The 16,602-nt window shown below is 39.8% G+C and overlaps 1 protein-coding gene across 2 annotated transcripts in view; it reads left to right on the top strand.

Annotated features, from left to right (window-relative positions):
* The first annotated feature begins 1,446 nt into the window (after nt 1–1,446).
* glra1 (glycine receptor, alpha 1) overlaps nt 1,447–16,602 on the top strand; it is a 40,284-nt gene continuing 25,128 nt past the window's right edge. For both annotated transcript variants that reach the window (XM_028460145.1, XM_028460144.1), the window contains exon 1: nt 1,447–1,958. In XM_028460145.1, coding sequence (XP_028315946.1) covers nt 1,909–1,958 — 50 coding nt within the window. In that variant the 5' untranslated portion in view covers nt 1,447–1,908. The remainder of the gene's footprint in view (nt 1,959–16,602) is intronic.

Genomic DNA, 16,602 nt, shown 5'->3' with positions numbered 1-16,602 from the left:
ATTTCCTCTTGTTTTCTCTCATGTTTCCTCACATTTCCTCTCGTGTTTTCACTTGTTTCCTCACATTTTCTCATGTTTTGTCTCGTTTCCCCTCATGTTTCCTCACATATTTCCTCTTAAGTTTCCTCTCATGTTTCCATATTTCCTTCTTCTCATGTTTCCTTTCATATTTCCTCTTGTTTTCTCTCATGTTTCCTAACATTTCCTCTCATGTTTTCACTTATGTTTTCTCACATTTTCTCATGTTTTGTCTCACTTCCCCTCATGTTTCCCCGTCAGTGGACCAATAAAGAACTATCTTGTTATATTTCCTCTTTTTCTCATGTCGTGTGTGTTTCTGCTTTTTGTGGGAAAAACTACTGCTTCCTCTGACTCTGAGGGTCGAGTCAGAGGAAGATCGCTTCGGATTCTCTCTAATGAAGACTTCCAGTGTGTGTGTGTGTGTGTGTGTGTGTGTGCCGTGTGCGTGTGTGTCAGTCTCAGTACACTCAGCCTAATGATTCATCTTTTGCCTGCAGGCATTAAAAACCAGAATCACGTTCCAGTGGCCACTTCGAACAAAACCATGCTAAACACTGTCAGTGTGTGTGTGTGTGGTGTGTGTGTGTGTGTGTGTGTGTGTGTGGTGTGTGTGTGTGTGGTGTGTGTGTGTGTGTGTGTGTGTTGTGTGTGTGTGTGTGTGTGTGTGTGTGTGTACAGGTTACTACAGTACATGTAACCTTAGTCTTTGACATTATATTAATGACATTTTATCATCTCCTCACCTGATTGGTCAGAATTCTGTGTTTTGTGCAGCTTCATCTAAAGCAGAGATGGTAACTTTTATCACAGTGGGCGGGGCCACAAACATGACACAACAAAGGCTTTTGCGTGCTTTGATTTTGTTTCTATTTTGTGGTGTTTTTTTGTATTTTTGGAGTACCTTTTGTGTATTTAGATTTTTATCATGTGAATGTTTGTTGTTTTATTTATTTTTGCACATTTTTTTGACTCACTTGTGTTTTAGGTATGTGTATTTTTCTGTAATTTTGTGTATTTATTTAATAGGTTTGTGTGTTTTTTTTGAATCACTTGTATATTTTTTCTTTTTGTCGTGTATTTTTGTACATTTTTTTTTTTGGTTTTTTTTACTCATTATAGGTTTGTGTATTTTTCTGTAATTTTGTGAGTTTTTCATTTCTTTATGTGTTTCTGGTCATTTTGTAGGTTTACTTTGTGGGGGACGCCAGTTGATCATGTCTGCTCTAAAGTCACGGTCACGCACGCACGCACGCACACACACACGCACGCACACACGGGTCCAGGTAGTGACACCTCTGTTGTCCAATCACGGACGACCTCCCGGTCTGCACGAGCCAATGGCAACGCGCTGTGGGCGTGTCCTCTGTGTAAGTGTGTGTAGGTGCGCGCGCGCGTGCGAGTTTGTTAAATGACTGCAGCAAGCGGGGGACGTCAGGAATCCGGGCGCGTGCGTGCTGCGTGTATTTGCGTGTGGTAGTGCGTGTTGGCGTGCCCTGGCCGCGCGTGCACGTCAGTCGGTTCCCGCGGCTCCTTCAGCCTCACCTGTCCGCGGTGCGCGCGTATGTTCCCGGTCACACCGGCGAAGGACGTTAAAGCAGTGCACAACACGCACGCGCCTCCGGTAGTTGCGCGCGTGTCCGGAGGATGGGAGCAGCCGAGCAGAGCTGCTGCAGCGCACACAGCCACGAGCACGGCCAACGGTCCCAGCCCGGTACCGGAGGGACGACACCGGGACGCAGCGCGTGATGCGCGTGCATGGAACGGAGCTTTGCGTGCGTGTCCGCCTCAGGACGGATGTTACCGGGGACATGTGCGTGATTCCACGGGCACGCGACTCGTGATTTGGAGGTCACCCGCTCTTCATCATCCTCTTCCTCCTCAGACACCATGAGGCGCGCGCTGGGAGTTTACCTGTGGGAGACCGTGCTGTTCTTCAGGTGAGCTGTGACGTCATCAGCACCCCACTGTCTGTCTATCCGCTTTTATTATTGTTTATGGGGTTTCACACACAGAAAAGTGTGTGGTGCGTGCGCGCGTGTGTGTGTATTTAATTGTGTGTGTGTGTGTGTGTAATTGTGTTATAGTGTGTATTATGTTTTTGTGGTTATTGTGTGTTTGTTATTGTGTGAGTATTATAGTGTGTATTTAAGTGTGTGTTTAAGTGTGAGTGTGTGTGTGTGTGTGTATTAGAGTGTGCATTTAAGTGTGTGTTATTGTGTGTATTACAGAGTGTGTAATTGTGTTATAGTGTGTATTATTGTGTGTGTATAGTATGTGTTACAGTGTGTGTTATTGTGTGTATTTAAGTGTGTGTGTTATAGTGTGTATTTAAGTGTGTGTGTGTGTGTGTGTTATAGTGTGTATTATTGTTTGTATTTAAGTGTGTGTTATTGTTGTGTCTCTTACTAGTGTTTGTGTGTGTGTATTCGTGTGTGTGTGTATTCTAGTGTGTATTCTGCTGTGTTTGTGTCTTTAGTGTGTATTCTACTGTGTCTTTCGTGTGGTGTGTTCTCGTGTGTATTCGTGTGTGTGTGTTGTGTGTGTTCATCGTGTGTCTTCTGTTTGTCTTTCCGTGTGTGTTCTTGTGTGTCTCTCGTGTTTGTGTGTGTCTTCGTGTGTGTGTGTGTGTGTGTCCTTCTCGTGGTCTTCTCGTGTGTCAGTTCCGTGTGTCTTCTCGTGTGTGGTCTTCTCGGCATGTGTCTTCTCGTGTGTGGTCTTCTCGGCATGTGTCTTCTCGTGTGTGGTCTTCTCGGCATGTGTCTTCTCGTGTGTGGTCTTCTCGGCATGTGTCTTCTCGTGTGTCTTTCCTGTGTCTTCTCGTGGGTCTTCTCGTGTGTCTTTCTGTGTCTTCTAGGTGTCTCTCTGTGTCTTCTCGTGTGTCTTCTCGTGTGTCTTCTCGTGTGTCTTTCCGTGCTGTGCTGCTTGCTGCCCCCCTTTGCTGCCTCCTGCGCCCCCCCCCGCTCACATGATTTTTGCTGAAAAAGGAAAAAAAAAACATGATTTTCACACTCAGCACAAAGTGTGTGTGTGTGTGTGTGTTGTGTGTGTGTGTGTGTGTGTGTGTGTGTGTGTGTGTGTGTGTTTGCGTGCGTGCGTGTGTGTGTGTCTCATTGGAGGGACACACACTAAATTATAATCGTAACAAACGTCACAAGAATGTAAAACTAAAATTAACCAGTCATTATCTCTGTTAGTGGTGATAGGGTTTGAGTTATTGATTATCTATCAGTTATTGATCATCTATCAGTTATTGATCATTTATCAGTTATTGACCATCTATCAGTTATTGACCATCTATCAGTTATTTATCATCTATCAGTTATTGATCATCTATCAGTTATTGATCATCTATCAGTTATTGATCATTTATCAGTTATTGACCATCTATCAGTTATTAATCATTTATCAGTTATTGATAATCTATCAGTTATTTATCATCTATCAGTTATTGATCACCTATCAGTTATTGATCATTTATCAGTTATTGATCATCTATCAGTTATTAATCATTTATCAGTTATTGATCACCTATCAGTTATTGATCATAGTAACTGTTTTTAAGTCTTCGTAGAGCAGTAGGAGGAGACATGCTCGCCGCCATTTTGTTCTCCTCAGACTGTTGTAGTGACCTCATCAGGTTGCCATAGCGACGTCTGTGCGTCCTGAGTTGTTCCCCGGTCCGTCCACTGTCTGTCCTCCTCTGTGGTGGCGTGCAGAGCGTCTCGTATGTAAACAATAACACACACGTCAGAAGAATCTCCAACACGTCCTCAAGTAGAAGCAGATTAAAGAACGTGTGCAGAAAGAAACTAAATGCTTGAAGAAACCAAATAAAGAGTTTAATTGGAGAAAAGAATGTAAACACTGACCCAGAATCAGACCAACATGTTTCGTCGTGTGTCGTTCTGACTGACAGGCTCATAAAGACCCAGTGAGTGTGTCCCAGTAGCTCCATAAGAACCATTAAACTAAAGTGAGCCCCGTTAGAGCCTGATATGTAACAATGAGCCAAAGTGTTACAAAAATAAATGTTACAACTGGTCAATAATGTAACAAGATGCTGAGCACAAAATGTAAAAACTTTTCTTTATTACATTATTGGGCATGCAAAAACATTTTAACATCTTATTACATCATAGAGTGAGTCAATGATATATGGATTAAAAGGTTTATTGTTTCAATGTAGAGAGTTGTAAATGTGCTGTGTATATATATATATATATATATATATATATATATGCAGCACATTTACTACTATCTCAATATTTTGTATATTTCAATATTTTGAAAAATACAATTTTTGCTTAAATTTGCTAATACAAAATGCCACATGGGGACATTTATTAAGGAATTACTTCACAATATGTGCCACCGTTCTCCTATAAAGGACAGCATGTGTGAGTGAGTTCTGTTGTGTGGCTTGTTTAGGGAAAGGTCTGGGTTAGAAAACACAGAAATCCATCTGACTTTGGTTTTAATGTTGTTCTGAGAAGTAGAGAAAGCAGCGACTCCTAAAACAAGTGTTTTAAAACAAAATAAGCCATACAAAATAAAAATATTGATATAGGTGATATTGTCATTTTCTATATAGCCAAAAGAGAAAGCTCGATATATCTTATGTCGGTATATTCATCAGTCCTACTACAGGTGGCCTTTCTTTACGTGACGTCCGTCACCATGTCTGACGTCACATGTTTAATAACATGTTTCCCGTTTGTTAACCCCTTCAGTTTCCCTCCAAACATGTCAAAGACGTCTTTTCATCCGAGGGAGAATCTTTATCGTGTTGACGAAGTGCTCAGGAGGGGGACGAGGACATGTGGAGGTGACGGCAATGACGTGGTGCTTTCTGTGAACGTCAGGGTTTAGTTGGTGACTCTCAGGCTCATACTAACGTCTAAATGAGTATGTAGTGCTTTCACATTAGATAGTATGAAAAGATTGAGTATGTGAGAAATACCAGGATATATACTATATGAGGACATTTAGTGTGCACACTAGTCATACTCAACCACCCCATGATGCATTGGGAGCTGAACATAAAATGGTCCTGGGACCGTTGTCACGTTCTGAGTTTACCTCCGTACTGAGTATGTGACTGCTACGTACTGAGATGTACCCGTGCTGGATTAGCCATGCACAGAGAATGTTGTACTGATTTTAAAAAATGTTTAAAAAGTCACATCAGTTGACCATCGATAAAAAATTGACCAATAATGGAAAATTTAAAAAAACGATTGTCATGATCAGATTTATATGAATAATATGAATTTTCAATCTCAGCATGGCAGAAGTAGCAAAACTCACAGTGGAACTAGCAAAATTTTATTTTCCGGTAGTGGGCATGCTCATAATCAATCTTAGTATGAGATAAACTCCTCTGAAAAAAGGATGTTTGATTTTTAGCTTGAAGCCGGTGTCATGGTCTGAGTTTACCTCCGTACTGAGATTATATCCCTTACATAATCAAATAAACAAATATAACACGTGTCAATTCACTTTGAAAACAAAAATAAATTATTTTTATTTTGCATAAATTAATTTTTCGGTAGTGCGCATGTGCATATACAATCTCAGTACGATGTGAACTTAGTACATGACACCGGCTTCAAGCTAAAAATCAAACATCCTTTTTTCAAAATAAAATCATCTCTTCTTGTCTTCCATTAGTTTTTTTTTTTTTTTTTAACTCTTTTGTAAATAGGGCTCTTATTTTGAAGTTAACAGGAAGTTTAGTCAGTAGCACAGGGTCTCTGAAAATGTGTCTACGTGATTTTATGGATCAAATTCTACTTCAGGGGTGTTAAACTAATTTTAGTTCTGGGGCCAAATACGGACCGGTTTTATTCTGAAGTGGGCTCCAGATTACAGGTGGTAAAACAAGCACTTTTATCATTTTTGTAAAACTCCAACAGATATCAGTCCCTGCAGGTTCTTCACTTACATTTCCTTGTTTTTATGACCAATTTGTATTTGATTTTAGGAAATCTTAGGCTATAATTTGAGGAAAATTGTAGGATTTTGTAAGAATTGAGAGTAGTTACAACAATTTCATATTAGGAATGACTGCCATCATGTGATATAGGCATGGGAAAAAGTACAGTTTTATTATATATTTGGAGGTGCTGAGAAATCTATAACTAAATTAGTTGGTGATTTACACAATGAGTCGTGTTTTTGCTGTCATTTTTACTGTGGCCAAAATGGGAGCTTTAAAGGGACGGATTTGGCCCCTGGGCCTTGATTTGACACATGTTGATATTCTACTTGGTCACTTTCTCACTTCAAATGTTTTCAAAACTTTCAAAGTAAAGGTGGAGAATCAACAGAGCCTATTTAGCCTCAGTGTGAACAAGGTTTTTAACGCTGGAGGTTCCAAATGCATCTTGGGAAACTTGGAAGTTTACTTCAGTAAGAACGCTCATCATTCTAACCATACTATAGTATATACTAGACAGTATACACTCATTGAGTGTGTAGCGGATAGTACGTTAGTGGGACATTTCGACCATGTAGTAAAACTCAGCCTGGTGTAGCTCCACCCCCTCAGGTGTTAAAGTGGGCCGTCCCAGCTGAGGTGATACAGGAAGACAGATCTGTAACCTAAAGGTGGGCACTGCAGACCCTGTTGCCATGGTGGTGGAGGAGGGGGGGATTCCCCTGAAACAGGAAGTCAGATTGTAACTGGTGAGCTTGTGTGCGTGTGCGTGTGTGTGTGGCTCATGCTCACGTCATCAACGCAGAGTTCAGAAAGCGTCTGCAAGCAGGAAGTGAAGCTGAGGAACAAGCACTTCCTGTGGAACCGTGCTGTGATTGGTTCATTGATGATAGGAGAAAAAGAAGGTCACTGACATCACAACTCCTCACCCTCACGTTGGACCACATCTCAGTTTGTTTCGTTTTCCTCGTGCTGTGCCATACACACACACACACTGTGTGTAATCACAGCTTCACGCATGAACAGAGCAGGCAGCTGTAATTAATCGTACATGTGACCCACAATCCATCACATGTCTGACAGGTGTGTGTGTGTGTGTGTGTGTGTGTGTGTGTGTGTGTGTGTGTGTGTGTGTGTGTGTGTGTGTGTGTGTGTGTGTGTGTGTGTGTGTGTGTGTGTGTGTGTGTGTGTGTGTGTGTGTGCAGGTAGACTCTCTGCAGTGTGTTTATCGGAGGAAGGCCGGCGTTTTTTCTGCTCAACACGTTTTTACGACTTCATTTGTCGCAGTGCAGTGAAACCCCGATCACATGACCAGGCTTCACTCATTTAACCCCCCATAACACACACACACACACACACACACTCAAAACGCACACACACACACACACACACACACACTCAATACATTAGACTCATGTGCACACACCATTACCCATGCTGTAGGAACCACTCAGTGGGACACACATACACACACACACATTTATATTGTCGACATTAGTGTGTGTTTTTTTTGACTGTACACACAAACACACACACTGATAATTCTATCAACTCGTTTAGTCTCAGTTTGCGAACACATGTTTGGATCAAACAGCCTGTGATGCAGTGGCGTGATGTGGTCACACGGTGGCGCTGTCACTGCACTCAGAGACCAATAGAAGAAGAAGCTCTCCTATTGGTCAAAGCAAGGCTGTTCCTTAATGACGTTAACCAATGGAGCGCCTACAAATGGACGTACGTTTGGTGCTGTTGATGTTTTATTAATCTGCGCTGTAGTCGCTATCCTGCCCCGCCCACAACGCCATGTGCTCCGTACAGGGTTGGGGTCAGTTACAATTGTAATTGTGTTATTGATAATTAATTACAATTATGAGATAATTAGAACTGTAATTGCAATTGGGAAAAATGTATTGTAACTGTAATTGAATTGTAATAGACCTTAGGTAATTGACTTTGTAATTGTAAATGGCATGGAAATGATATAAAATCTAATTTACAATTTAATTCAATGACTGATGACATCATCACTGAGTCTGTCAACTCAGGAGGTCGGGCGTGGGGGTAGGGCGTCCAAACAAATCCAACGTTGCAGCAGCCATGTTGAAACTCTCAGACAACAGGCATACGCTCACATGATCACTCCCATACTTTCACACACAACCTGTTTTTTGCACCGTGTCCTTCGGCCCCAACCCCTCCTCCTTCCCTGCAGATGGCAGCAGGAGGCGAGGCCGTCAGGGCAGCGCCACCCTGTGGTTGACCTGTGAACTACTCATGCTAAAGACCCATCTCCTGTGCTAACGTGCTGTTGTATTGAATTGAATGTTGTGTTTGTTGGTTTTTGTCGCGATGTTTGCTGAGGAGTTTTTTCATGATCCCAAACTCCGCCCCTCTCCCCTCTCCGCCCTAGTTTGGTTTTGTCTTTTTTTACCTCTTCTTCCTACCCATTGTTCCATATTTCTCATCTGAGATTTTGTGGAATAATTTGAATTGAAAATTGCAGAAAAAAAAGAAAAATTGAGAGTTCTTTTAATAAATTAAGATAAAAAAAAATGACTTCCATTATGTGGTATAAGCGTGGGGGGAAAAATGTCAGACCTGCTAATATTGTGGAGTTTCATTGAATTTGTGTATTAATTTGGAGATATGTACATCTGAATTGTTGGTAATTTCCACAATGGTTCATGGTTCCTATGACTTTTTTGCTTGCTGCTGGGGGCTGAATTGGACGCTCCAAAGGGCCGGATTTGGCCCCTGGCCTTGAGTTTGAAACTGTGACTTACGTAGTTAATATGTAAGTTAAACAATAAAGATGTATAGTTAACAATTATTAAAATGTGTTTCTTATCATCTTCTCCCATCACCTGTCAGTTCTCTTAAGGATATAATATATATATATATATATATATATATATATATATATATATATATATATATATAGGGGTATACTGACATAATACCACTTACACCAAAAATATGACCAATATACCAATATCTTCATTGATAAGGAAGCCTAACAAGGTAACTAAGAGATAAAAAATTAATTAGATCGTGGGTGTTAAACTCATTTTAGTTCAGGGGCCAAATATGGACCAGTTTGACCTCAAGTGGGCCACAGATTTTAGGCGGTGGAAAAAAACATCTTTAACATTATTGTTTCCTAGTTTTTAGTATCAGTTCAATTCACTTAAAAAATTTTTAATTTTGTTACCAATTGTTTGTGTAATTAGAAATTTTAAGTTTTGTGAAAAAATTTACTTCTTTACACAATTTCCAATTAAAAATGACTACATTCATGTGATGTAAACAAATGAAAAGTGGGGGGGGCACAGGTGGGAAATGCTGTTGTGAATAAGTGAGTTTTCAGTTCGGCTTTGAATTGTGAGAATGAGTCCATGTTCCTGAGATCCAGAGGTGGTGAAGCTCTGCTCCCCATGGTGGTGAGGCGGGCTGGTGGAGTGAACAGATGAATGGAGGAAGATGATCTGAGGGAGTGAGATGGAGTGTGAACGTAGATGAGATCAGTCAGGTAAGGGGGGGCAGTGTGGTGAATGGCCTTAAAAGTTAACAGAAGTGGATGCGGAATTGAAAGTGAAGCTGGTGGAGAACAGGAGAGATGTGGGAGATGGAGGGTTTGGTGATGATGTGGACAGCTGAGTTCTGGATTAACTGGAGTTTATGGAGGGATTTACTGGGGAGACCAAAGAGAAGGGAATCACACTAATCAACCCGGGAAGTGACGAGACTGTGGACTAGGATAGTGGCAGTGTGAGGGATGAGGGAGGGGCGGAGGCGATTAATGTTACGGAGGTGGAAATATGCTGACCAGGTGATATTATTGATGTGAGATTTGTAAGATAGAATGTTGTCGAGGATGACACCCAGACACCTGGGATAGAAGATGGTTTATTGGTGAGGTAGAGCTGGGTGTCATCCACATAACCGTGAAAATAAATGCCAAATTTACAGAAGATCCTTCCTGGGGGAGTAGGTAAATAATGAAGAGAAGGGGCCCAAGGACTGAGCCCTGGGGCACACCTGTAGTGACGAGGGAGGGGTTTGATTTAAAGGATTTGAGCTGGATGAACTGAGTGCGGCCGAAGAGACAGGATTTAAACCAGTGAAGGGGCATGTGGGTAATGCTGATGGAAGCTAATCTGTTCAGAAGGTTGGTGTGAGAGATGTATCGAATGCCACACTCAGGTCGAGGAGGATGAGGATGGGGAGGAGTCCAGAATCAGCTGCCATAAGGAGGTCATTGTTTATATTTATGAGTGATGTTTCAGTGCTATGGAGGGGGCGGAAACCGGACTAGATTTAAGACTTTAGAGATGCTAACAGAAAGCTAACACAAGAGGAAGGTTATGTTTAATAAAATGTATTTATTAAAAGCTCCGTAATTGTGATCAATTGTAATTTAACTTTAGTAATTGAGAACATAATTGTCATTTACTTAAGGGGGATAAACAATAATTGTAATTGGAAAAAATTCCTGTCACCTTAATTGTAATTGAGTTGCAATTGAATATGGATAATTGAAGATGTAATTTTAATTACCCCCAACCTTGGCTCTATGTCATTTTTGACACTTCCTGTGTTTGATCCGAGCTGAGAGTGTTTCATAGATCAGCTGATTCACCTTAGACTTGGTCCGAGTGAGGGGTGTACGAAAAAATTTAGTCTGCAATATATCGTGATATTTCACCACGCGATTATCGTATCTATCCAAAAAAAATGTCCAAATTGATTTTTTAAATCATTTAATTTTGCAAACCTATGCATAGCACGTAAACTCCTGGTCACTACGTGCCAGTGAACGCACCATCAGACCCTGTTAAACTACCTGACTACGCAATGACTTTTAGCTGGAAGTTAATTCTTAAAATATACTGGACATATTTATAGATGTATGTGGTTAGTTTAAAAAAAAAAGTAGTTAAGTTAACTTAACAGAATCAGAATCTGTTGTAGAAGCAAAAGTTACACTTTTTTTAAAAATGTAATTTGACAGTTTGATAAACACACCACTTGATTTTATATTGGTGCTTGAATTACAGTTAGTTACCATTTATTTGTTTGAGAAAAAATTAAATAAATTGTATTTCATACTACTTGTAAAGGTGACATTTGTATTTATTGATCTTGCGATATATCGTACCGTGACATGAGAATCGAATCTTTTCCCAGCGCCACCATCACAGACAGCAGGAGGTCATAGCTGTGTGTGTGTGTGTGTGTGTGTGTGTGTGTGTGTGTGTGTGTGTGTGTGTGTGTGTGTGTGTGTGTGTGTGTGTGTGTGTGTGTGTGTGTGTGTGTGTGTGTGTGTGTGTGTGTGTGTGTGTGTGTGTGTGTGTGTGTGTGTGTGTGTGTGTGACATTTAAAGGAGTTTCAGGGTAGCTGACTCTTCATCACGTCTGACCCTCACACATTCACTCTGATGGAAACATGATTCATGTGGCTCCGCCCCCATCACACACGCCTGTCAGCAGGTTTGTTCATTAAATGTTAGTGACACGTGTCTGTGAACATACCTCATGGAACATTAAATGTGTTCAGTGTTCAAACCAAATCATTTATCAACATTTATTTAGATCATGTGTAAACTTAAGACCCGGGAGCCAAATCCGGCCTAGAAAGTAAAAATGACAGAAAAAACAGGAAACATTTTGTAAATCACCAACTAATTCAGTTATAGATATCGCTGCCCCTCATAAAAAACTAAATTCAATTACATTCCACAATATTTGCAGAGCTCAGTTTTCCAATCCTTATATCAAATAACAGCAGTCATTTCTAATCTCATATTGTTGAAAGAAATCTGGCAAATTTTCCTGAATTTATTCCATGAAATTTCTCTAAATTCCCAAAATCCTGTTAATTTAACTGAAGATACTGCAGGGACTGAGGAACTCACACACTTAATCATTTATATATACCCTTATATATCATTTATATATACCCCTATATAACTTTTTATTTTCCAAACTGATCTAGAGTCAGTACATTGATCCAGATCAAATGTAATGGTTTCTTCCATGGTCTGAGGCAGGGGTGTCAAACTCATTGTAGTTCAGGGGCCAAATACGGAGCAGTTTGACTCAAGTGAGCCACAGATTTTATGCAGGAAAATGAGTAATTTCAACATTATTGTTCCACAGTTTGCACATGTATGTATACATAAAATACTAAATTTGTAAGAAACCGACAATATTTCAGCATTAAGTGACAGATATCAGTTCCAACAGGGTCTTAAAGCTGGGGTACTCGGTTTATTTTCTTTAATTAAAAAAAAATTCTTATTAGCATCATGTAGTAGAACGTAAAAGTAATCATTTCTGAAAAAAATCGTACGTCTGCGTGCTGTCTGTGCCTTATAATTAATTATTTTAGTTAATATAACCCCCTCCAGCTCCAATCACAGGATTTAGAGAAAGGAGGGGTGAGCAGAGCCCACGAAGGAGCCTCCTCATTGGCTGCTGCGATATATAGTGAAGCGTGTGCACGGTGCAAACTTGTTTTCAATCTTGGACTAACTTTGTGGCTGTTTTCCTTCTAGACAGGTCATTAATGTTCCATTTTCCTATATTTTGTGTGCATCCTTTGGTGCTCTCGTGCGCAATTTTGTGCACTTCCGTGAGAAGAGGAGACTGGGATGGGTTATCAGAGTGGGGGATGGGATTTATGGTTCGAATTCAGCCACGCCCCTCTGTAGGGATGTAACGATTAATCGTAAGGCAGTTAAAAATCGATTCATAAGTATCAAGGTTCACATCGATGCTGTGAAAATTGAATCGCAGTACTTTTTTTAACCAGCAGAGGGCGCTATCCAGAAGTCATGGCGACGGGCGAAATCTGCTAATACTTTCTTTCTGGCCGCCTTCTACTCTTAAACATATTCATAAATGATTCCTTACAACCTTTAGCACCAAAAGAATGTCTGTAATATTAAGTGAATATCTGTAAAAGTCACGTTTTTTCTATTAACTCTCTCTGCTAGCATAGCATCTCTTCTTCACTGCACTTAGCTGCATGCCAACCGACCACTGGGTTACCAGCGCCCTCTGCTGGTTCAAACAAATATCTGACGCAAATACAGTGCAGACTGTTTTTTTTTTTAAGGTCCAATTGTTAAGTCACAAAATACATTTTCAGTTGCACTTTAAAAAAAAAAAAAAAACTATTATGCAGTTTTTATATTGTTTACTATGGAACCAGAATTTAAATGAATAGGCTTCTTCATTTGTATTATTCCTTTATTTATTTCATTCAAGATTTATTTTTAGTTAAATTTCATTGTTTGAATAGTTCATCAAGGGATTCTTTTGACAATGAAAAATAAAAGGAAAATAGTACAGTATTTTTTTTTCCCCCAAAAAAATAAAGGAATATTTTTCAGTCATCTAAGTACAGTCCCATTTTGTAAAATGAATCGTGAGAGAATCGTATCGTGAACCCAGTATTGTGAATCGAATCGTATCGGGAGTTGAGTGAATCGTTACATCCCTACTCCTCTGTCATGGTTCTGGAATCAGGTAGTGCAGCTTTAACTTTAAATTTCCTAGATTTTGTGACAATTTCAACTTAATTAAGGGAAATTTTATGTAATTGTTTGAGGAAAACTAAAACATTTTTTAAGAATTAATAGTTTGTTTTCAACAGTTTAACATTAAAAATGACTGTAATCATATGATAAAAGCACCGGAAACACTGAGTGCGTCCTAACCCAGACCCTCCCCCTAAACAAGCCACATTACAGAACTCACTCACACGTGCTGTCCCTTAGAGGAGAAAAAGACTAAAGTGGCACATATTGTGCAGCTTTTTGTTGGTAAATGAGCCTGTGTGGCATTTTGCATCAGCAAATTTAACCCAGAATTGTCTCTCTGGTCAGACTTTATTTGAAAAAAAATATTGAGATTTATATCGTATATCGCCATATTTGAGAAAAAATATTGAGATATGAGTTTTGGTTGATATCGCCCAGCTCTACCATGTGGTCTAAGGTTTATCTTTGGTTACAATTTGCTCAAATTCTGCGATGTACTTTTGACCTAATCCATCTAACAGAGAAACAAACAAATATGTTTGAAAAATTTAGCAAACAATATCTAACAGAAGGCTAACATCTGATAGCATCACGCTGTACAGTTACAGCCACAGACTATGTCCATTTCTGTCTGTTACACCGTCTGTACTGTAGATAGCGTGCACACTAAGCTCCGCCCACAGCACTCACAGGTGTTTCCTCCACGTGCTGATGTGACCTCTGTAATCCTGGCTTTGTTTGTCATGGATGATTCAGTGAAAGCTGCTTCATATTGTCTGTGTAAAATGTTATCAGCTGTCAGTGTTGGAACTGATGGAGGATGAAAGCAAACAGCGAGAGTTAAGTGTTCAGACTCCAAGAATCAAAGCTCAGCAGGAGGAGACGCTTTAAAGAGTCTCTGCAGGATCAAAGCCTGGATTTCCTCTGAGCTCAGAGCACCAGCAGCGCTGCACAATGTCTGCACACACACACACACACACACACACACACACACACACACACACAGCTGTGATAAAGCTCTGGAAACCATGACTCAGCAGAAATGCAGCCAAGAGAAAGTGTGTGGCAACAACCAACGCTGCCATACTTAACCCAAGATACCGACAATAACTTAATAACTTAATTAACCCAAGATACCGACAATAACTTAATTAACCCAAGATACCGACAATAACATAATTAACCCAAGATACCGACAATACCATAACTAACCCAAGATACCGACAATACCATAACTAACCCAAGATACCGACAATAACATAATTAACCCAAGATACCGACGATACCATAACTAACCCAAGATACCGACAATACCATAATTAACCCAAGATACCGACAATAACTTAATTAACCCAAGATATCGACAATACCATAACTAACCCAAGATACCGACAATACCATAATTAACCCAAGATACCGACAATAACATAACTAACCCAAGATACCGACAATACCATAACTAACCCAAGATACCGACAATACCATAACTAACCCAAGATACCGACAATACCATAACTAACCCAAGATACCGACAATACCATAACTAACCCAAGATACCGACAATGCCATAACTAACCCAAGATACCGACAATACCATAATTAACCCAAGATACCGACAATAACTTAATTAACCCAAGATACCAACAATAACTTATTTAACCCAAGATACCGACTATAACTTAATTAACCCAAGATACCGACAATACCATAATTAACCCAAGATACCGACAATAACTTAATTAACCCAAGATACCGACAATACCATAATTAACCCGATACCGACAATACCATAACTAACCCAAGATACCGACAATACTATAATTAACCCAAGATATCGACAATACCATAACTAACCCAAGATACCGACAATACCATAATTAACCCAAGATACCGACAATAACATAACTAACCCAAGACCGTAATTAACCCAAGATACCGACAATACCATAACTAACCCAAGATACCGACAATACCATAATTAACCCAAGATACCGACAATAACATAACTAACCCAAGATACCGACAATACCATAATTAACCCAAGATACCGACAATACCATAAATAACCCAAGATACCGACAATACCATAACTAACCCAAGATACCGACAATACCATAATTAACCCAAGATACCGACAATACCATAATTAACCCAAGATACCGACAATACCATAATTAACCCAAGATACCGACAATACCATAACTAACCCAAGATACCGACAATACCATAATTAACCCAAGATACCGACAATACCATAACTAACATTAAACTAGCTAAATTGCCATAATTAATTTAAGATATCAACGTTACCAAAACTAACAATTGACATTACCAGTTTGTTAACTCACTTGGTGATGTGAAGGTGGTCTTCAACCAACTGAGTGAATTCTTAATATTCAACAAAATATTTGATAAATTTCAGTCAGGTTTTGGTTCTCATCACAGCACTGAAACTGCTCTGATCAAAGTGATCAATGACATAAGGTTGAACACTGATTCAGGAAAAGGAAAAGAAACTGGTCCATGCTTTTATCTCCAGCAGACTGGACTATTGTAATGGTCTTCATCAAACATCTACAGCTGGTTCAGAACGCTGCAGCTCAGGTCTGAACCAGAACAAAGAGGTCAGAACACATTAGTCCAGTTTTAAAGTCTTTACACTGGCTCCCAGTCAGCCTCAGAGGAGACTGTAAAGTTCTGCTGCTGGTTATAAATGTGTGAATGGGTTTGGTCCAGAATACATCAGTGAGATGTTAGTCAGGTATGAACCCAGCAGGTCTCTGAGATCTATGGACACAGGTCAGATAGTGGAGCCCAGAGCTCACAGTAACCATGGTGATGCTGTGTTTAGTTGTTATACTGCAAAGAAGTGGAACAAACTGCAGCAGAGCTGAAGTCAGCATCACATGTGAACATTTTTAAATCAAAGTTAAAGGAACTTTTTTCTCTACTGCGTATGATTGAGAGAGAGATTTATGATCATGTTGATGATGTCATGTGTTTGTTGATGATTTTAATTGATTTTACTGATGATATTAAATGTTCTTATTGATTTTAAACAATTGAATGTTTTATCATGTAAAGCACATTGAGTTGC

Source organism: Gouania willdenowi, chromosome 10 (genome assembly GCF_900634775.1).
Source record: "Gouania willdenowi chromosome 10, fGouWil2.1, whole genome shotgun sequence".
In the NCBI taxonomy this organism is placed as follows: Eukaryota; Metazoa; Chordata; class Actinopteri; order Blenniiformes; family Gobiesocidae; genus Gouania; species Gouania willdenowi.
The sequence above is the reverse complement of the archived record's forward strand: the minus strand, read 5'-3'. Positions and strand labels throughout refer to the sequence as shown.